We start from the raw sequence: 23,019 nt of genomic DNA, 5'->3' as shown, positions 1-23,019 counted from the left end.
TACCATCCACTCTTTACCATCCTTCCCTTTCATCTGTTCAAAACACACACACACACACACTCACACACACTCACAGTCAGTGTGACCATCCCAAAGCACAAATGTGATTATGGCACTCCCCTACAGCAAACTCTTCAGAGGCTCGCCAATACAGTTGTAGGGAGAAACATGGTCTACCAGGGGCTTCCCACTGCTCCACCCTCACCTCTTCCAGCTGATGCTCTGCACCCTATACTACAGCCTTGCTGCAGAGCCAAAGCCCCCAACAACATCAGGCCCTCTCTGACCCCTTCTGCTCACCTACTTTTCACTCTTCTTTAGGGCTCACCGTGACTTCCAGTTTCTCAAGGAAGCCTTAATTCCTCCCGAGCACTCTGGGTTAGGAGTCCCTGCTGGGTACTCCCATGACATTCTATACTTAATCAATTCTGACATTTGTTGTCTGTAAACTCCACAGAGGCAAGTACGTTTTGCTTACTATGGTATGACTACCTCTCTCCCCTAACACTCAAAAATGTAGTTGTTATAAATAAACAAATGAATGGATGGGCTTCAAAAGGGACAGACAGAGCTGCCCTTACCCATTCCAACCCCTTCTTTCTGCAGCACTGTTAGCAGAGAAAAAACCAGGAATACCTTTCCTAAGTGTCATTCCAAAACCCTTCACTACTTCCCTCTGTTCCAGTATAAAAACCGAGCTCCTTATTTTATACATGATTGTTCTATAAACCCACAACTTCCCTAATTAAAAAGAAAGAGAGAGAGAGAAAGAAAGGATGGGGATGGGACAGGATGGGACAAGACAAGATGAGACAAGACAAAACAAGGCCCTCTTCACCAACCCCCCTAGCTGGGTACCCCTTTTTCCCCACTTTGGGGATGTACTGCTTAGAGCTGTTCAGTACAAAGCACTCTCTCAGCCCCCACCCACCCACCCAAGCCTCCAGGTCTCTGCCCAGGCTGTCCCTTCCAACTGAACCACTCTCCTTGCCCCCTTAACCTGGCTAACTCATACTCTGTCCTCAGAACTCAAGGCAGAGTCTTCTTCCTCCAGGAAGTCTACCCTGATAAGGCCTCTAACACGGGACTTAGCATGCTGCATGGTTACTGTGTATCTATCCCACCCACTAAGACCATGACCTCTCTGAGGGCATATAGAAAGAGGGGGGAAAAAAGAGAAGGGGAAAAGGAGGAGCATAAATTGGAATTACAGCCTAAGCCCCAAATCCAAGGATTGTCATGGAGATGTCTTATGCCACCTGTCTTCTCAGGGGAAAAAAATGTTCAACTGAACAATTGTGAAAGTATCCTACTCTGACAGGAACATAATGTATTTTGTGGGGATTCTTTATCTTCATCTGATATAAAACAATAGAGAGAATAATATAAGCTACATAGAATTTGATGGACTGTGTTCCCCTGTGCTCCTGAGAAACAGAAGAATATTCCTACATTCAACTCGCAGCCTCCCACTCTCAAAGATGGTCAGGGTTTTGCTCACTTCGGGGAATGTTCTCCTATTCTAAGAGGGCAAAGAATTCAATATCCAAATAGACTTTTTTTCCTCCCATAACATACCTGTCAACTCTTCATATATGGATATATATTTTTTTTAATAAACAAACACATAGATTTAATGGTAGCAATTTTTTTTTTGCATGGACAGGCACTGGGAATCAAACCCAGATCTCCAGCATGGCAGGCAAGAACTCTCCCTGCTGAGCCATGTGGCCTGCCTTTGATAGATGGATAATTTTAAGATTATTACCATTATATTGTCCCAATTATTTTTTTTACTTTTTTTTTATTAATTTTAAATTTTTTTAAAAAACTATAACAAACTCATTCTTAACATATGATCATTCCATTCTACATATATAATCAGTAATTCACAATATCATCACATAGTTGCATATTCATCATCATGATCATTTCTTAGAGCATTTGTATTGATTCAGAAAAAAAAATAAAAAGACAACAGAAAAAAATTTATACATACCATACTTCTTACCCCTCCCTTTCATTGATCATTAACATTTCAATTTACTAAATTTATTTTAACATTTGTTCCCCCTATTATTTATTTTTATGCCATATGTTTTACTCGTCTGTTGATAAGTTAGATGAAAGGAGCATCAGACACACGGTTTTCACAATCACACATCATATTGTGAAAGCTATATCATTATACAATCATCTTCAAGAAACATGGCTACTGGAATACAGCTCTACATTTTCAGGCAGTTCCAGCCTCTCCATTACATCTTGACTAACAAGGTGATAGCTATTTAATCCTTAGGAGTAACCTCCAGGATAACCTCTCGACTCTGTTTGGAATCTCTGAGCCACTAACACTTTATTTTGTCTCATTTCACTCTTTCCCCTTTTGGTCAAGGTTTTCTCAATCCCTTGATACTGAGTCTCAGCTCATTCTAGGGATTTTCTCAATCCCTTGATGCTGAGTCTCAGCCCATTCTCGGATTTCTGTCCCACTTTGCCAGGAAGGTTCACACCCCTGGGAGTCATGTCCCACACAGAAAGGGGGAGGGTGGTGAGTTTGCTTGTTGTGTTGGCTGGAGAGAAAGGCCACATTACAGCAACAAAAGAGGTTCTCTTGGGGGTGACTCTTAGGTCTAATTTTAAGTGGGCTTGACCTATTCTTTGTGGGGTCAAGCTTCACATGAACAAACCCCAAGATTGGGGGCTCAGCCTATTGCTTTGGTTGTCCTCATTGCTTACGAGAATATCAAGAATTCTCCACTTGGGGAAGTTGAATTTTCCCCCTTTCTCACTATTCCCCCAAGGGGACTTAGCAAATACTTTTTTACTCATTGTTCAAATCACTCTGGGATTTATGCCCCAATGTATTTCGAATGAGACTTTTTAAATAGACTTTAACAGAATCATACAGACAAAGATTTGCTTTAAAGTACCTCCTCTCAACTCCTCAAAAGAAGTAAATTACTACATTTTTGCATGAATTTAACAAAAGTGCACATCTGCTTCAAGAAAATACAGCCCAGAAAATTTTCAAAAGTAGAAAGCAAAATCATTAGGATCAGCAACAATTAGTTTTGAAAATGTAGAATTTTTACAAAAATGTAGGATTTTTACAAAAAGAAGTCATCTAAACACTCTTAAGATTTTTCATACTAGGGTGAAATGATGCAACAAAATCACTTAAAATATCTTTAATTATATAAAAATAGAACGAATCCTAGTACTTTGGGGAAAATCTTCAGACATCATACCATCAAAATGGTATGATACCTTAGATTTACATAAAATAAAATGCTTAACTCTCAGAATGCTATGTGCCCCAAGACTGGATCATCTCAAGATCACAAGCAATTCTGTTCTAATCTTTTGAAAAGCATGATAAGAAATGGATAACAGAATTAAAATGATTAATTTTCTTATTAGCAAAGATATAAAAAAAACAACTACAAATTTTTAAGCCAATTTTGGCAGGGTATAAGCTTTCTCATTTCATTATTTCCATAATACAAATTATAAATATTGGTTAAAGGAATGAGAATTAAGAATCGGTAGAAAGGTCCTCAGAATCCCCTAATTCATTATGGTCTTATTTCATGAAATCATAAGCAAAGACCTGATTAGAAAACTTCTAGGAACATCCTTTCTAGAAGTTGTATAAATGCACCTAAAACAGAGCCTCAAACATTGTAAGAGAAGTCACTCAAATTGTATTTCCTTTCTGCACTTAATACTGTCATTAAAATTCAATCAAGCTAAAATAAATTTAGTTTGAAATGCTAGTGATCAATGAAAGTGAGGGGTAAGAGGTATGGTAGGTATAATCTTTTTTTTCTTTTCTGGGTTCGTTTTATTTCTTTTTCTATTGTCTTTTTATTTCTTTTTCTGAATTAATGCAAATGTTCTAAGAAATGATGAATATGCAACTAAGTGATAATATTGTGAATTACTGATCATACATGTTGATGTTTTATTTGGTTTGTTAATTTTTTTAATGAATAAATAAATTTTTTAAAAAATTCAATTAAAGGTATAGGTATATTATCTCCATGACTGTTGACCAGATAAAAGAAGAAAATGTTTCACTTATGTGTGATTTTTATTACACTATTTATGTGGCTCATGAAAAACAAGAGCTTTGTATTTAAATCCAAAAACCAATTTTTATCCAAAGACACTTTAATATTTAAGGCCATAAAAAAAGGCAGAGCTGCTCAACAATAGTTTGCAGTTAAAATCTAAAAGAACTTTGATAAAGGCAATCTTTTTTATTATTATTAGATACCTTTAGAAGTATTTGCATAATTAAATAATGGTCACAGCCCATATATTTTGGGGTGGGGAGCATTTAGATTACGTGCATGATGTAAATGAGTCAAATAAATATATCAAAACATGCATGGGTGGTAGGTATAGCTAAAGCTACAAAGTAGACAACCCTAAACTGTAAACAGAACAACTGTTGTTTACAACTGAACTGTTCTGAACAGAAAACAAAAAATGCAATGCTTTATATTCAATTTCATATTCTATAAAGGCTATTAAGTAATATTGCGTTTTTTCTAATTAAGAATTGAAAGCAAATTGCTAGTGATGATTATCTCCATCTGAACCTTTTTATGCTAAAATTGCATATTAAAACATAAACAGCTTGGGCTCACCCTGCAGTATATGTTACACTCTGCTGAAAGAAATCTTATCAAGGGAGATCTGAAAAGTTTTCCTTTAAAATTTCAGAATTGCTAGGTTTTATTTTGCATTGTGTGCATTATCTGCAACGATGTTATCCTAGAAGTGAAATGAAAAACCTCTCTGCACTACCTAACCATACGAGTTTGAGCTTTGTGATAAAGATCTGTGGCAATTAAGGAAGGAAACTGCTTAAAACTGATCCACTGCACCAACAGTAAGCTCCAAAACTAATCTACTTTACCACTTCAGGTATAATGGGGAGGTGATGGAATCAGATGAGACAACAGGTCTCTGAAATCTAACAAACCCAAGCCTGAACATCCTACTACATCACTCATTGTGTGAAGGTGGACTAATTACTTTACCTCTCTGAGACTGCAAAATTCCCCACGCTGCAAAATCAGCTCCACCACCCATCTCAGATGGCACGAATATGAACTGAATGAAATGTGCAGGTAGGAGGTAGGAGGCTAACTGGTACCTGGATCTGCAATAGTGTGTGTCTCCCCACCCTCCCTTTCCCTTTTAAGCTCCTATGATTCCCCAGCAAATATGAAAACCCTGATGTCAGACTGTTGTTCTTCTTTGTATCCACCTACATAGTGTTCTATACTTGCCAGCATGAAAAAAAAAACCACCTTTCTGATATTCTCGCAAGCAATGGAGACAACCAAATTAATAGGCCAAGCGCTTGATCCTGGGGCTTGTCTCTATCCCTGCAAAGGACAGGCTAAGCCTACTTAAAATTAGGCCTAAGAGTCACCCCAGAGAACCTCTTTTGTTGCTCAGATGTGGTCTCTCTATAAGCTGACAAGGCAAGTGAATTCACAGCCCTCCCCTTCTACACAGGACATGACTCCCAGGGGTGTAAACCTCCCTAACAATATGGGACAGAAATCCCAGGAAAAGCTGGGACCTTGGCATTAAGGGGGAAGAGAGAAATGAGACAAAATAAAGTTTCAGTAGCTGAGATTTCAGAGTTGAGAGGTTATCCTGGAGGTTATTCTTATGTATTATATAGATATCCCTTTTTAGTTTATGGTGTATTGGAGTGGCTAGAGGGAAGCAACTGAAATTGCTGAGCTGTGTTCCAGTAGCCTTGATTCTTTTTTTTTTCTTTTGACTTTTTTTTTTTTGTAGTAGAATTTTAAGAGTTTTAGGCCATATGATAAGATTTAGGTCAATCTACTCTTGTTTTTTGTTTTGTTTTGTTTTGTTTTTAGCCTTGATTCTTGAAGACAATTGTATAACTATATAGCTTTTACAATGTGATCATGTAACTATGAAAACCTTGTGTCTGTTGCTTCTTTTTCTAAGGTATGGGCAGATGAGTAAAAAAATAAGGAAAAATAAATAAATAAATAATAGTGGGGGATAAGGGGTAAAAAAATAAAATTGGGTAGACAAATAAAGATGGTCATTGAGAGGAAGGGGTAAGAAACATAGGATGCATGAGGTTTTTTTTTCATTTCTTTTTCTGGAGTGATGCAAATGATCTAAAAATGATCATGGGAATGAATATACAACTATGTGATGATATTGTAAGCCACTGGTGTTATACTAAGTTAAACTATATGTGTGTGAAATTTTCTCAATAAAAATACTTTTAAAAAAAAGAAATGAACGACCTCCTCAATGGTAGCTCTCAATGTAAGTTAGAGTTTCTTGCTGTTGTTTTTTTAAGTCTGCTTTTAGGGGTAAAGACTATTTCAGAAACAACCCATAAGCCTTCCACATGTCAGCTTCTGGTCCCAATTCCCCATTACCTCAGGCCTCTCCCTGATCTGCTCTTCTGTTTCATGGGACAGGAACTGCCCATTGGGCTGGGAATCCCTACGTCCCTCACACGGTCCTCCCCTCCCAAGTGAACGCCCACCCCCATCCAACCCAGCTGTAACTGGTCCTCCACCCAGCTGCCTGGGCAATCTTTCTGAAATGCAAATCTGAACATACCACTCTCTTTAGACTTCTTAGAACCACCCCCACCCACCTCAGCACCTTCAGGATAAATGGCAGCTGCTTCTAAAATCCCAAACTCCTTAGACTAATACACAAAAAGCCTCCATGACAAGGGTTGTCCTCTGGCACACTGACACAGGTTTCAGAGCCTTCCTCCCCGCTCAGACTACTCTCCCAGAGGAGCTCATCCATATTCACGGTTTCCAGTCTGGATACCGACAGCTCCTCGGGTACACTTCTAGTCAGTGCCTTCACCCAAGCTAGTGCAGACTCGTAAATCCAGTTGCCTCTGATACCTCCAAGGGAAGGTCTAACCAGTATCTCAAACAACACATCCAACACATACTCTGGAGTTTCACCCCCATTTCCTCCCAGTCTTCCCCAGTGGAGCAAACAGCACCACCATCAACCCTGCTGAGTCGGAAACTTAATCGCCACGCTTGACTTCCTTGCTCTTACCCTCATCCTCACACCGTAATCATTCACAAGCCCTGTCATTTGTCTCTAAGAGGTATCTCAGCTTTGGCTGCTCAGGCCTGGCATAGGACACAGCAAGCCAGAGCCACACCCTCTACAGGGCATTCCTGGCACAGGCCACTTACAAAAGACACTTATCTCTCGCATAGGGGGCCGAGGAGTCCAGAAGGGCTCTTGGGTAACGACACTAACGACACACCTGCCTTGTGACAGGTGAAAGGCTCAGAGAGGCGGAACCCAGGCAAGGCTATTCTCCCCTGGATCGAAGGAGCAGTAGAAAAAGACCTGCAACCCCAAGGGCTAACCCAGCCATCACACCACCCTAAGCTGCATGGTTCTTTTACTTTTTTGTGCTTGCTCCATTTGTATCCGCCAACTCAGTATTGTTAGAATGATAGGCTTGAACCCCGATAAGGGGCAAAAATAACAGAAGCCATCCCCCACTGGGCAACTGAACCAGACTGTTCTGCCACGTCCCAAGCTGCACTCTCTTTTCCTCACCCAACAGTTCAAGGTCCCTTCCTGTCCCGTACCAGCTAACCCTCGCATCACTTATCGCCCTGCTACATCCCTCAGATATAAAAGATCCTCCATTATTCTCCCCAGTGGGCTGAAGCCTGCCTTCAGACCACCACCACGCTGGTGCCTGAATTAATCCCTGCACCTGTGATGAGTATGTTTCCGGGCCTTTTCTTAACCTAACAAGTATGTAATAAAATCTTTCAGAAAGTTTGGCCTGTCTCAGCTGAGACAAAGTTAAGAATGTTCTCACATTTGGACCAGAACGTGAAAGAAACAGCAAGGCCCCCTAGCCAGCATGGTGGTGGCAGCAGCACAAAACCTTTCCCAGAAGGTGAGATGAAAAGGAGGGGGACAGACTACAAGGGACCAGGTCCACCAAAGACTCTACTTTTGGAGCTAACCTTGGATGCTGGAGGTTCTAGATCGCTTATGTAAACCAGCGATTTTCCCATCAGTAACAGGCCTAAGCGTCAACACATGTCAAGACAATTATTTCTCACCACACAGGGAGGAAGGAAAGCCTGGTGTGCGTAAGGGCCTATAGGATTGCTCAGGTGAGCTGAATATCTGACTTGGAACATCTTTCAGCTACAGCAGAGAGGGGAATATGATGCTTATGAAGGTTCTTGTGTCCTTAAGAATTCCAATGAACTGGCTATTTAGTAGAAGCCCACATTCTCCTGATAGGTAGAAAAATCTCCCTTGAGCCCTCATAAAGGGGGCAAAAACATTAGCATAGAAAATAGCCTCTGCCTACATTACGTGGGAAAGTGGCTAAAGTGAAGGAAAACTGACGGGCATGCTCAAGAGGAAAGCAAGGGGAAAGCCTTGCCACTGCTTCCAGCAGCACCTCCCCTCCACGCACGGCTAGGCCTTCCCTGCCCGTGGAATGCTTACCGACGAGCACCAGCATGCACGTCACACAACAGCCAAGGATAGCATGCCTCATAAATTAATGTAAAAGCCTAGAATCAAGCAAGACTCTGTGGTTTTAGGCTTTCCAAGTTAAAATATCCCATGAGAAATCCCTCTGCAGCCACCTAAATCAATTAGCATCTCACTTTCTCAAAACGTAAAATTAATGAAGGCTCATTTATACCAAATACAACAGACCAAACAAGTTCCCCAAGCAAGTATTTTAATACATATCAAACATCAACGTGCTAAAAAAGTAAAGGAAAAAAAAATTTTCCAGGATAACATATGGATCTAGGCAGCAGTAAGCTTTTGTTTTTTAAAGCAAGGAAGGCTATGAGAAGGCAGCACATAGGGAAATCTAGCTATTTTTAATGCAATATGTTCACAGCCTACCTTTTCAGACCCAACAAAATACTCACGGGGCGGTATGATAGGGGGAAAAAAAAGAAAGAGGAACAAGCAAAAATTAGAAACACACAAGAATGAAAGTAATTCTAATAGCTATAACACTACATGTTCAATTCACCATGGGTCTTGGATGAGGCTAGGGACAAATGTGAACTTGTAAAATACACTTATACATAGAGCTACCAGTAAGTCTAGGACCTGAAGTCAGGATTCTCAGCAGGAGAGTCTGCTCAATTTGTCAAACCAAAACATGACTTATACCAGGACATTTCCTTTTGCACTACAAAGTACTATCTCATCTCAGGTGGGATACTTTTTAGCAGTCCTCCAAAGAGCTGCAGGTAAGGGTTATGCTCTGTTCCTGTACCAAATCATTGCTCTGAAAGTTAGAGAACTATAGAGGAGTGAAACCAACAAGAGTTTAGCAGTTATTAGAGGACAATGTATTGATTTCAGTTCACTGACATGATTCACTCACTGAACTTCCACACCCGATTGTTCATCATGATAGGGACTGTCCCATGAATGAAACAGATATGCCATAAGGGGCTGTGTCTCCAGAGCCCTGCACAGTGCCTGGCATACAGAGGCTCTTGACACATGTGTTAGGTATTATTGGCCACCACGTACAAGACACTATGCCAGGTCTGCAGTCTGACATTGAATTTTGAGCATAGATCTCAATAAGCAAAAAAGAGCTGGCATTGTCTGGTAGATTTGCAAGCTCAAACCAAGAAGCTGATGGCTGAAAAATGTTACTGGTACCTACAGTGGGGAAGAAGGAAGACACTGGTCAAGCAGTCAGAGCCGGGTGGCCACAAACCTACCTGACAGAGCACGCCACCTGGTCTGTAAAGCAGAGATAACCCACTCCCTGCCTACCTTGCAGGCTGTTGTAAGGTTCAAACAGCACAGGGAAGGCCTGGAATTCTGTGCAGTGCTGCTTTCTAAGGGGTAATCACTATGGGCACCTCTTTGGCCTGACAGCAGAGTGGATTTCCTCCATTAGGTGATATGGTGAGGAGGAGGAGCAGAGGCTGGGGGTCAGGTCTGGTTCACGTGCCAGTTCAGTACTGCCCTGCACTTGGTAGCGACCCAGGTTTCTAAACCAGACTCCCTTAGCTCCACATCAGTGGAGAGCAATGCCACGCAGGTCCAGGTCAGCATGCTGATTAAGTACAGATAATATATGTCATATGTCTTTCCCTCTCACTAAGCTAAATGAAAATGTTCAGGTGAGGAAATGAAAATTACTTCAAACGTTGCACAGTACCACACACAGGTGTGACAGGGGTGCCTCTGCTAACAGTGCATTGGGCTGTGCTTGGCCTCTTTCCTCTCAATTCCACGACTCTTCCCCTCAGACCTACAAACAACCAAAAGAGAGGCTCGGAATGGCTGGGTGCCACACCCACAAGCATGAAGCCACTGGTGACATGGCTCCACCACTGCTCCCTCTAGCAAAAGGGGTAAGAGCCAACTCTTGGCAAATAACTGCCACCTCAGCTCACATCTGCATCTCATCCTCTCTTGCTGGAAAGGCACAACAGGGTGAGACAGAGCAAGGACAGGGGAAATAAGCGACAAAGGGGAGCTAATCAGCAATTCTAGTCAACAGAAAGCTTTGAACTTATGGGCAAGGAAAAATATGAAGACTGACCTTTTCTGGATCTATCCAACACCCCTTCTTATATAGAGAATATAAACAATCTTCTCATTTGAATGAGACAGCTAATTAAGAACTTCCTGGTGGTATTTCTGATATTCTGATATTCTGTCTTGGCTCTCTATAAGTTCTGTAAGTGATCTATATAGACACTGTGGTTATCAGGTAAGAAAAAGGTGGTCTGACCCAGTGCGCAGCGCCAGGCCTGGAGTCAGGGGAATGCATTCGGCTTCCAGCTCAACTACCACACATTTCTGTGGACGCTCCACATCTCTATAAATCCAAGCAATGAGTCTGATGATAAGTTTTCAAACTGCACTCCAGAGTACAGGTTTACATAAAATGTAAACCAAGTACGTAATTTTAAGTTATTTAGTTGTCACATTTTTAAAAACTGAAAAAGAGATGAAACTGATTTTAGTAATATACTTAATCCTAACATATGCAAAACATCATTCTGACAGTCAATATTAAGAAAATAGTTATACTTTAGATTATTTTCTTCAAAAAGTCTAAGTCTCAAAATCTGGTGTGTATTTTACTTACAGCCTCATCTTTAGCACTCAAGGGCCACATGTGGCCGATGGCTGCTAAACTGAACACTGTAGCTCTAAAGGTCTCACTAAGGGATCCCCGCTGAAAGGGGAGAGTGTACATGCTAACCCTAAAAGATTTCCCTTAACCAAAGGCTGTCTCCATTTTTTAAAGTCTGGAAACCAACAGATAACACCTTTCAACCCTTCACTGCAATGAAATTCCACCATTTGATTATCCCGTCTGCTGTGAGAAAGCAACCCAAGCATAAAGCCCAGGGACCTGAGTCTCTAGGTAAACTTACCTACTATCCGTGTCCAATCCCACAAAGTCCTTTTTCTCAAATGGGACACACAGGAGAGGGATCTTGTCCCCGGACTTGTCGGTGGCTCTGTCCAGGCGCTTGGACTCGAGCACGATGAAGAGCGACTCGATGAAGTCTTCGATCCTCTTCTCCACCGTGTCGCAGTCGTCGTAGTTGGGATAGAAGGCGACGTCGGTGCGGGGCTGCTCGGCCACCTCACCCTGCAGCCCGAAGACAAAGAGCCGGGAGTCGTAAAGGGTGGCGCCGTAGATCTCCTTCTGCACGTGGAACTTCTCAAAGGTCTGCGGCCAATCCCTGGGGGAGAAGCAATCGGTGATGGTGATGAGACCCACGACCTTGCGGTGCGTCTGGAACTCGCCCCACTCGTTGTTCTCCGGCGGGTAGTGGTGCCGGTAGCGGATGTACAGGACCCGCTGGGAGTCCCGCACGCTGATCTGGCTCACGGAGGAGATCCTCCTGTAGATGCGAAAGAAGTTCTCTTCGGAGACAATCCCGACAGGCTGGACCACAACCAGGAGGGTCTGGTGGTCCTCGGCACACTGCATGTAGTCGGGGACACTCATCTTGAATCCCTGAACAGAAAGAGAAGTGAGACTTTGAGATGTACCTATTCCGAACCCTGTTAGCCCACTCGGGGAGGCAGTGATTCTAACCTAAGCCCCATATAAAACAAATAAGAGGAGTCCTAGGAGTTCTGCATGTGCCTATCAGAGCTAGTTTTTCTGTCTCTTGCACTAAGCTTTGAGCTCCTACAGAAAAGGGGCTGTCCCTTACCCTTCTGTTCCCAGCACCTAGTCAGGTATAGAGTAGGCGCTGAAAAATGTCTGCTGAATGAATGAACAAGCAAATGAATGAAGTGCTCTACCATCCCCTCAGCAGGACATAATGAACAGAACCACAGTGGAATGAGAACTTCTGGATTTGAAGTCTAGTCTTCCTGTGCACTTCTGCTACAAAATAATGAAGATAAATAAAACTTCCCTTATAAGACTAAATGAAGCTGCAAATGGTGAAGTGGCCTGCATATTACCTACATAAGCGCAAGCATTATACAACTATACTAACCCCAGTTTATAAAACGCGTACCCTGGCCTAGCTTTTGTAACCTCATTGGGCCTTTTTTTCAGATATAAAATGAAAACAGCATTTCCATTTCCAGCACTCTTGTAAGAATTAAATGAGACAACCCACATGAAAGAATGTGGCCCACAGGAGATCATCAATAAGTGACTGAATGAAAGAAGGAACAAAGAACCAAATGAATGCTGTTCCCCCACCCACCAGATCAGCATAACGGAAACAACACTGACTGGGGGTGTGGGTGGGGGATGGGGGAGAGCAAAAACAACAAAAAAATAATAATAATAAAAACACTGACTAGGACTCAGAAGACTATGTCCCACTCCCAGCCCTAACACTCACTGTGTGGGTGGCTTCAGACATTGACAATATTCTGGCTTTGACATTGTTCTGTTATTTTGCAAGATGCTACCAATGGAAGAAATTGGGTTAAGAGTACATGAGGTCTCTCAGTATTATTTCTTAAAAAAAAACTTTTTTTTGAAATACACATACAAAGAAAAAGCAAAAATTTTCAAAGTACACTTCAACAAGTAGTTACAGAACAGATTTCAGAGTTTGTCATGGATTACCACTCTACTATTTCGAATTTTTCCTTCTAGCTGCTCCAAATCTGTATTATTTCTTACAACTTCAGGGGAGTCTGCAATTACCCCAAAGTAAAAAGTCAGATTTTTAAAAAAAGGCTATGGAGGAGGACAAAGAGGAAGAAGAGAAGAGGGGAAGGGAATAAAAAAGAGAAAAACCCCACAAGGCCCTTTCCCTATAATAACGTACAATGAAATTCCAAGTTATTTATTTTATTTCTATCTAAAATTAAGGCACACTTGCATGTAATAGGCTCTGGAAATTGATTATTTTGAACCCTATGGATTTTCCCAATTCAAACATGCTCAGTGGGGACTCTGTGCAAACACTACCCTGGGCACTAAATTCACCCAACTACTCATTTTTATTGTTAACATATGCACAAGCCATGCGCAGGCCCACAAGAGAATATCTGCCTCTATATAAGATCACATTAATAAACTTTAAAGTGGCCAAGTAGCAAATGATTTTTGCAAAAAGTACATCAGCAGCAGGTAAGTAGAGAACTCTGGTCCATGCAGCTAGTTCACCCAGGTAGGGCTCAGGGTCTAAGCACTGGTTCTAGCATTCTATGTGACGTGACTGTTAAGTGATATAACTTCACTGAGGCTTGGTTTGCTATTTTGTGAAAAGCTGCGGCTGAAACCAATGATCTATGAAATCTCATCATCCATATGCCCTACATTCACAAAGGACTTCCCAGGCTCTGTATTAAGTGCTAACGATGAATGAGATGATGAAATTTTGTACTGTTTTTGAGTTGGTATTGTATTTTTACTGTTACTGAAATGACTTAAGACCTTTGTGATGTTGTGATGAAATAAATGTATTTTGCATATGGAAAGATTTAGTGCATTGTACACAGGACAGATGAGCATTGTTAGGAAAAAATATGTCTATTACTGTTTTCTATTTAGAAATTAAGTATGTTTTCAAATAATATGTATAGTTGCCAAGTTAACAAGGGATGGACACTGTGACAGGCAGGTTCAGGTGTCAACTTGGCCAGGTGATGGTGTTTACTTGTTCTGCTGCTGTGGCCTTAAATCATGAGCATGCAAATTTCATCTGTGGCTGATTACATCTGCTGTTAGCTAAGGGGAGTGCCTTCAGCAATGAGTAATGTTTAATTTAATCAGCTGGACGCTTAGAAGTCAGGAGAGAAGCAGCTCAGCTCAGAGCTGACATAGATCCAGATGTTTGGAGACGCAGAAAGGAAACACTTTGAGGAAAGCCGTTTGAACCCAGAGGCCAGGAGAGAAAGTCAGCAGACATTGCTGTGTGCCTTCCCATGTGACAGAGGGACCCAGAAGAAAGCTACCTGCCCTTCCTCTGAAGAACTGTAAATCTGTAACTAAATAAATCCCCTTTATAAAACCCAATCCATTTCTGGTGTACTGCACTCCGACAGCTTTAGCAAACTAAAACATCCTGCAATATACTTCTTCAACGTATCCATGTGCAGCGAAAAACAGATGCACAAAAAAGGCTTTTTGCCAAATGTGTTATAGATGCAGCTCTGCCTGAAGATAGGAGGAGAGTGGGTCCTGGACACAGGTGTGAGAACAGAAGGTGTTAAAAGTCTCAAGTTCAAAGTCAAAGGAAAACAGTAAGAATAATGCTTAAGCTTTTCACAAAAATAAACTTAAGTAGACTCAGTAAGTGCTTTATAAACATTAACTGTTATTGTTGCCATTTTTTTTAGGTTAAGTTCCTTGTGTTTTTTTGGTGTTCTTGCTTCTTTACAATGAGAATGAAAGTAGAGGTGGTTGTTTTTCAACTGCCCTATCAAGGCAAAAATAAAAACTAGCAACTCTATTACTGATGCTCTAACGTATGAAATCTTACATTGGACTACTGTAAGTTTCCATGTAAGATTTCAAATCTTACCTGGACTACTCCATCCCTCTAAGATCCCTCTGAGTCCCTTCCAGTCTAACTGGGCCCTGGAAAGCTGACCAGCACTCAAGCCTATGCCACAGCTCATAACCCACACAACCTCAAGCAAGGGTTTTCCTTAAAGCAGCTTAAAGCAGTATAAGAGCAAACTTATTCGTTTACTTTTGGCCCTGATTCAGTGTGTGCACAGGAGGAAACATGTCTCATATAAGGAGAGAAAACTGCACAAGGTTCTTTTTAACTTAACATTTTTAGATCTCACAATAATCCTAAAAGATGAGCATTACAATCTTCATCTTACAGATGAAGAAACTCAGTTTTAGGAATATGTGCAACGTTTCATAATCTGTAAATGACAATCTGAGCTCATGCTCCAGAGTCCATCCTGCAGCCTGAGCTCTACTGGTTGCTCCAGTTAGAATCTGAAGAAGGAAGACCTGGCACTGAGCCAGGACTAGTGTCTGAGACTAATCTAATATAAATATTGAAACATCAAAAATGCCCCTCAAAGGTTAAACATAGAGGTGCCATACAACCCAGCAATTACACTCCTAGGTGTACACCAAGAGAAATGAAAACATATGGTATACACAAACTCCTACACAAAAGGTTCATCGCACCTTTTCAGAATAGCCAAAAAATGGAAACCACTCAAATGTCCATCATCCAGTAAAAAAACAAAATGTGACATATAAACGATATAGCTTTCGCAATGTGACTGTGTGATTGTGAAAACCCTGTGTCTGATGCTTCTTTTATCTACGTTATGGACAGATGAGTAAAACATAAGGACTAAAAATAAATAAATAATAGGGGGAACATATGTTACAATAAATTTAGTAGATTGAAATACTAGTGATCAATGAAAGGGAGGGGTAAGGGGTATGGTATGCATGAATTTTTTTGTTTTCTTTTTATTTCTTTTTCTGAATTGATGCAAATGTTCTAAGAAATGATCATGATGATGAATATACAACTATGTGATGAAAAAAAGAATGTTCATATTGTACATTGGTTTTATTAATAAAAAAATTTTTTAATGTGGTATATACCTATAATATAACATTATTCAGCCAAACTGTAAAAACAAAAACAAGTACAGTACTGATGCATGCAAAACACAACATGGAGGAGCCTTGAAAACATACTAAGTGAGAAAAATCAGTCACAAAAGACCACATATTACATGACTCCATTTATATGAAATGCCCAGAAGAGGCAAATCCATACACAGAAAACAGATCAGTGGTTGTCACGGGTGGGGGGAGAGGGAAATGGCATTGACTTTGGGGTGACAGAAATGCTCTGGAATTAGAGAGTAATGATGGAGTTGCACAACTTCAAATATACTAAAAACCACTGAACTGTACATTTCAAAAGAGTGAATTTTATAGTATATGAACTATACCTCAACTAAGCTGCTATTTAAAAAGGTTTCTCCACAACTATTTCTCTATATATACTATTAGTCTGCCACATATTTAATAAACAAAAACCCTTTGCCAAGGAATCTTTAGGTCTACGATATTTCTCCAACACCATGCTCCTCCCCCTATTCTATTTCATGCTAACAAATATGAGATGTTTTGGACCAAGAAACAGCTATAAGTACTTTAAAAGCCGACAGTCACTAGTTTAAACTGGGGGAGGGGGGTGGCACGATGTCACAGCCCCACAGCCTTGAAATCATTTTAAACTAAACCGAGCCCTGCTTTCAGCATTTTGCCCCTGTCTTCACATCCCATCCTAACATGGGAAAGTCTGGTTTGAAAAGCATTTACATTGGAATGGTAAAGTGAGGGGAGCTCGGAGAATACACTTCTGAGGAACCGGAGGCAGGCGGGGGGAACACGGACACTCTTTTCCCAAAACTTCGGAAACGGTGGAGCTTATAACACGGGCATCTCATCACAGCGTCACAGTGCCCCGTGGCCCGAGCTGGACGTGAGGCACTTTTCATCCAGAAGAGATGCAGGAGGGACAAGGAAAAGAGGGGAGGCAGGGGCAGGGACAGCGCCCGCTGGGCCCGGGGAGTAACGAGGCCGACGGGGAGGGGGAGGCCCACGAGGGAAAGCCCCCGGGGGAGGGGGTCCGACGGCGGCAGAGGGGAACAGGAACAACTGCGGAGAGCAGAGGCCGCGGCCGAGACCGGTGTGGACGCGGCCCTGGACAGGTGCGAACGGAACGCCGGGCTGGGCAGGTGTGGACAGACGCGGCCCGGAAGAGGGGTCGCGGGGGCAAGTCCCTTCGGGGAGACAGACGCCGACTCGCGCCCTCGCACCCCCGTGGCCCACACACTGCCCTCCCCGCAGCCGGGCCGCACTCCCTAGCCGGGAGGTCCCCACTTTGCACTTACACAGCCGGTGGCCCGGGCCCGGAGCAGAAGCCTATGGCCTGGCCAAGAAAGCGAGACCGAGCAGGCTCTGCGGCCGCTCTCCCTGCCCCGAGCGGACGCTTCCGACAGGGGGCCGAACCGGCCCTGCTCCTGCGCATGCGCGGAGGGCAGCTCCGGGCCAGTGATCCGCTCCGGGCTTTGTAAGGGACACCAGAGGAGGGAGGGGGGAGAAAGGAGGAAGGAGAGGTGGGCGCAAGGAAAGGAGGGGACGAGAGGAGGAGGGAGGAGTCTGAGGCTGGAGTCTGCCGGAAGAGAACCGGTGGAGAGAACCCGACCGAGAGAGGAGCAGTGAAGAAGCAAGAGAGCAGCAGTGTCGAAGAGAAACGCTTCCCAGCTTACTGGGCTGCGCACCCGGACAGGTCCTGCCCTGCCCCCTCAAGGCCCCGGTGCTGTCCCGCTAAGGCCCCTCCGCCACCACCGCGTTGAGCCCGGCTTTTTGTCCCGCAGGGGTCCAAGCGCCCCGAGACGCGATGGGACTAAGTCTAAAAATCACTCTGTGGGACGTGAAGCCTTTTTTTTTTTTTTTAAATTTTTTATTAATTTAAAAAAATTACAAGAAGCACAAACATTCCCAACACATACACTCAGCAATTCACAATATCATCACATAGTTGCATATTCATCATCATGATCATTTCCCATACATTTGCATCAATTCAGAAAAAGACATAAAAAGACAACAGAAAAATAAAACAAAAACAGAAAAAAAAAATTTTACATACCATACCCCTTACCCCTCGCTTTCATTGATCGCTAGCATTTCAAACTAAATTTATTTTAACATTTGTTCCCCCTGTTATTTATTTTTATTCTATATATTCTACTCATCTGTTGACAAGGTAGATAAAAGAAGCATCAGACACAAGGTTTTCACAATCACACAGTCACATCGTGGAAGCTATATCATTATACAATCATCCTCAAGAAACATGGCTACTGGAACACAGCTCTACATTTTCAGGCACTTCCCTCCAGCCTCTCCATTACATCTTGAATAACAAGGTGATATCTACTTGATGTATAAGAATAACCTCCAGGATAACCTCTCGACTCTGTTTGGAATCTCTCAGCCATTGACACTTTGTCTCATTTCCCTCTTCCCCCTTTTGGTCGACAAGGTTTTCTCAATCCCTTGATGCTAAGTCTCAGCTCATTCTAGGGTTTTTCTCACTTCCTTTGAAGCCCCATCTTTTAAAGGTGGGGAAACCGAGACTCCGCGCGGCGTGCCTGCCGCAGGTGCGCGGCCAGCCGGGCCCTAGGACCGCCCTGAGGAGGACCGCCCGCCTAGGCGCCCAGCTCACCAGTAGCCGAAGCCGCTTAGGAATTCGATCTTCCCAGTGCTTAAGAAGAAGAGAAAAGAAATTTACATCCATATATTGAGATATGCATAAAATACTTGGAAAGACACGGAAAGAATTGCGAACTGTGGTGTTATTGGACCAGGGCAGTGGATCCTTTTGCCCTGTGCACTCAGTGACCAATTCCTGAGACCCACGGGTTTCAGAGGGAAGGAGTTTATTGCTAGGCAGAGCAGGAGATAAGTCTGTCAGCCAAAAAAATCTGTCTCCCTAAACTGCAGTAATCCTGATAATTTTGTAGTATCAAAAGATGGGAAGGTTTTAGGATAATGAGCACAATGGTTCTAGATGGTGTAGAGGTGATCTGATTATTGAGCATGCTCAGATTGATTGCATGCTTAGAACATATAAAGAAATGGCAACCTTTATATGATGATGTGTGTGATTTTTTTGTAATGAGGTATAGGTTACTTATAGGTTAAGGTTTAAACTACTGCATATGTCAGGTGGACTCATTTTTGTTCTATCCAGTCTCAGTTATCAAGATAGGTTTGGTCTTGGGGTGAGTTAATTCTGAGCTGACCCAAGACCCTTCATTAACAAACATTAGGGGCTGTCTTAGTGATCACAAGACTCCAAAGTTGAAAAATGGATAAATGGGTACAAGTGAAGGTTAGTCACAAGCTGTTTACAACATTAAGGGCACAAGATAAAGGCTTTACAATCGTTATCAGATCAAAGCAGCTGAATTACAGTTCAAAGATTTCAGGTATTTCCCTCTGTATACTCTAATACACCAGAAAGCAAAAAGGAATATCTATATAATGATTCAGCGTCTGTAATCATCCCTTAAATCCTAACTTCTCTCTTACACCAGCACCTCCAGGGAGGGCCAGAAGAACATAGAAATATCTATTATATGTTCATATTTCTTTTTTCAATTAAATAAACATAAAAGAATGATGGAGGACAGGAATGGTTTTCAGCAAATGCAGCTGCCATGAACAAATCATCTGTCACCATTGTGGTATAAACCAGCAAGATTTATTGACTCTGATACATGCCTTGTGCTGTTTTATGACCTATTTTATTATTTATATTTTTTATAAAATAATACACTCTTCCTCATCCCAGCTTAGGGTCAATGGAAAGCCAATTGGATTTTTATTGAATTGTTTTCCAAGGAGTAAGAATGAGTCATAAATAGATCACAGCATCAGAGCAAAGCAAGTGGAGCAGATTCCAGTTTGCCAGAAAGAGTTTCCAACAGAGGCATTCAGGGGCTGAGACACGGTGTCTCCAGGAGGACATACAAAGCTGCCCAAGGGGGCTGTCCAGTGGTGGTGACACTAAATGGGGTGGACAGCTATGGGATACAGAAAGCAGACATCAAAGGAGGAGACCATTTATGGACACATTTATCTTCTGTGCACAGGGCCCTAAGCTTAGCTCACACAGACTTAGAAGGTCCATGCTAGGTTGCTATTAGCACTGAGGGCCAAGATGACACATCACTTGGGTGGGGGTGCACAAATGGGCCATGCAATTTAGGGATTCAAATCGGTGGCTGTCTGACTCCAAGGCCTGAGCTCTTTCCATGGCCCTTGTCAGTTTGTATCCTCTCTGTAAATGAATAAGACAAGCAGCATGGAAACCAAAATTGAAAGTTGGCAAGAGGAAACATCGCTTTGTTTTGTAAAGTGTTTGTTTACAGCATACACACATATTAATTTACTTTATTGTCTCAACTAAGAGGGGGAAGGGACTATTTATATTCCGAATTTTTACCAGTGATGAAACAGGCTCAGAGGGTGTAAGGGCTCCCCATGGTTCCACAGCTATCAGATGGGAGCATGTGGAATCAGCCCCAGGACTGCCCCCCACTTCAGAAGCACCTCCCTGTAAATATTCTGAAGTAAACTCAAGCTTCAGACCCCCTGAGCCCATCTATGTCTTTCTTTCTCTCTCATCATTCCTTAATATCCTTCGAGCTCCGTTTCAACAGGAAGCAACATCTGCCCTCAAGGAGTTTGTAAACACCCCACACCAGATCCCCTCTACAACAGTTCTGACAGAGGCTGAAGACGTGAATGAAACAGAACACTATTAGGAAGTTTTCCAGTAAACTGAGTCAGAAGTGGCTTCGCTGAAGCATCTAATCTTGGGGTCTTGCCTTAGATTGCCAGGCTGCCATGACAAATACCACATATGGGTTAGTTTAAACAATGGGAATGTATTGTCTCATAGGCTTCCTTCCTCCCTAGTGGTCTGGGGATGGCTACCTACTGAATTCTTGCTTCTAGACCTTCCCTGTGGCTTTTTCCTTATAAGGCTCCCAGCAATCCAGAGTAAAAGACCCACCCTCATTCAGCTGAGCCACACCTTAATTGAAAATAACATTTTGGAAAGCCCTGCTGACAATGGGTTCACACTCACAAGGAAGTGGATTAAGAGCATGTGTTTAACCCCTGCAGGAGGAGGCCAGTGAGTATCTTGTGGAGCCGGTCATCGCAGCTAGCAGTGGGTGATGTGGCTGATTCTGACCCAGGGGCAAGAAACTATGACAACACGTTAAAAATGCTGTCAGACCTGAATAAGGACTTGGAGAAGCTGTCAGAAGATTTGGAGAAAATCTCAGCTCCTAGCACTCAAGGGAAGCGCTGTCATAACATTAGCTGGATACAGGTTTAAGGAACAGATGCCCCAGAGTCTAAAATTCACTGATAGCAAACATGTTAAAATATCAAAGTGCTCAGGTTTCAACAAAAGATTATAAAGCATACAAAGAAAGAGGAAGTGATGGACCAGGCGAAGGAGAATGTTAAAGTAGGAGAGACTGTCAATGAGAGGATCAGACCTGGAACATACCAGACAAAGACTTTTTTAAAATGCTCCTAAATATGTTCAAAGAGCTAAAGAAAAATATGGACAAGGAACTAAAGGAAATCAGGAAAACTATAGATGGACATAAAGAGAATATCAGAAGAGATAAAAAAAAATTATAGAAAGGAACCACATTAACAGAAATTCAAAATTCCCTAGAGGACTTAAAATTAGGCCTAAGAGTCACCCCCCCAAGAGAACCTCTTATGTTGCTCAGATGTGGTCTCTCTCTCTCTCTCTCTCTCTCTCTCTCTCTCTCTCTCTCTCTCTCGTAAAGAAGGATTTTATAAAGCTTAACAGTAGCTAATTTTTCTTGCTTAATTTAGCTATTTACATATATTTTAGCTTCTGAATGATAGAAATATCCAGCAAAAGCGTTTGTGTCATTTTATATTCACTGCTATGCGTTTGGTGTGAGTTAAGAATTGTAAAGAAAAGAGTTATGGGCCCCATCAGGCTAAGAAAAACAACCCGGGACTTCCAAGGGGCGGTTATCTGCTGCCTTTGTTATGCAAGGTTATCTGCTGCCTTGGTTATGCAAGGTTGTAACTGCCGGAGGAAGTTTATCTAAGAATGCAACTGAGAAGGTTGAGTAAGGGAGTTTTGCACAACAAGACAGCTGCTGCTTGCATGAAGCAGCTCCCATGACTCGTGCGCGAAAAATGTTTGTTATCTGCTTCTTGCAAAATGTTTGTTATCTGCTTCTTGCAAAATGTTTGTTACCCATGCTCGACCCTCACCCCCCTCCTCCTACCCCATAAAAGCTTCCCCAAACCCAGGCTCGGGGCTCTCTGTTCCTGCGTGTTCAGTGAGCCCCACGCATGTGTGGTAAATAAACCCCTTGCGTGTTGCATGAGAGAACGTCTCTTGGAGTCTTCCTTTGCGTGGCAAAACTCTCGAATTCTCGAATTCTTACACTCTCAGCCAACACAACAAGCAAACTCATTGCCCTCCCCCTCTTTACATGGTACATGACTCCCAGGGGTGTGAACCTTCATGGCAACGTGGGACAGAAATCTTAGAACGAGCTGAGACTCAGCATCAAGGGATTGAGAAAAACTTCTTGACCAAAAAGGGGGAGAGAGAAATGAGACAAAATAAAGTGTCAGTGTCTAAGAAATTCCAAACAGAGTTGAGAGGTTATCCTGGAGGTTATTCTTATGCATTAAATAGATATCACCATGTTAGTCAAGATGTAATGGAGAGGCTGGAAGGAACTGCCTGAAAATGTAGAGCTGTGTTCCAGTAGCCATGGTTCTTGAAGATGATTGCATGATGATATAGCTTTCACAATGTGACTGTGTGATTGTGAAAACCTTGTGTCTGATGCTCTTTTATCTACTTTGTCAACAGACGAGTAAAACATATGGCATAAAAA

The 23,019-nt window shown here is 42.3% G+C and overlaps 1 protein-coding gene across 7 annotated transcripts in view; it reads right to left on the bottom strand.

The window, feature by feature from the left end:
- Positions 1 to 17,553, bottom strand: part of TRAPPC9 (trafficking protein particle complex subunit 9) — an 889,500-nt gene extending 871,947 nt beyond the window's left edge. For 5 of the 7 annotated variants that reach the window (XM_077166713.1, XM_077166717.1, XM_077166712.1 and 2 more), the window contains exons 1-2: positions 17,422 to 17,528; positions 11,478 to 12,070 (exon numbers count right to left, since the gene is read on the bottom strand). In XM_077166713.1, the coding sequence (XP_077022828.1) occupies positions 11,478 to 12,061 (584 nt within the window). In that variant the 5' untranslated portion in view covers positions 12,062 to 12,070; positions 17,422 to 17,528. Of the gene's footprint in view, positions 1 to 11,477; positions 12,071 to 17,421 lie in introns of all 7 variants that reach the window. The other 2 variants (XM_077166715.1, XM_077166716.1) reach the window with 1 other exon arrangement.
- Between the last annotated feature and the right edge of the window lie 5,466 nt (positions 17,554 to 23,019).

The sequence above is a fragment of the Tamandua tetradactyla genome, chromosome 6, assembly GCF_023851605.1.
Source record: "Tamandua tetradactyla isolate mTamTet1 chromosome 6, mTamTet1.pri, whole genome shotgun sequence".
In the NCBI taxonomy this organism is placed as follows: domain Eukaryota; kingdom Metazoa; phylum Chordata; class Mammalia; order Pilosa; family Myrmecophagidae; genus Tamandua; species Tamandua tetradactyla.
Note: the sequence above shows the minus strand (reverse complement) of the source record. Positions and strands in the feature narration are given on the sequence as shown.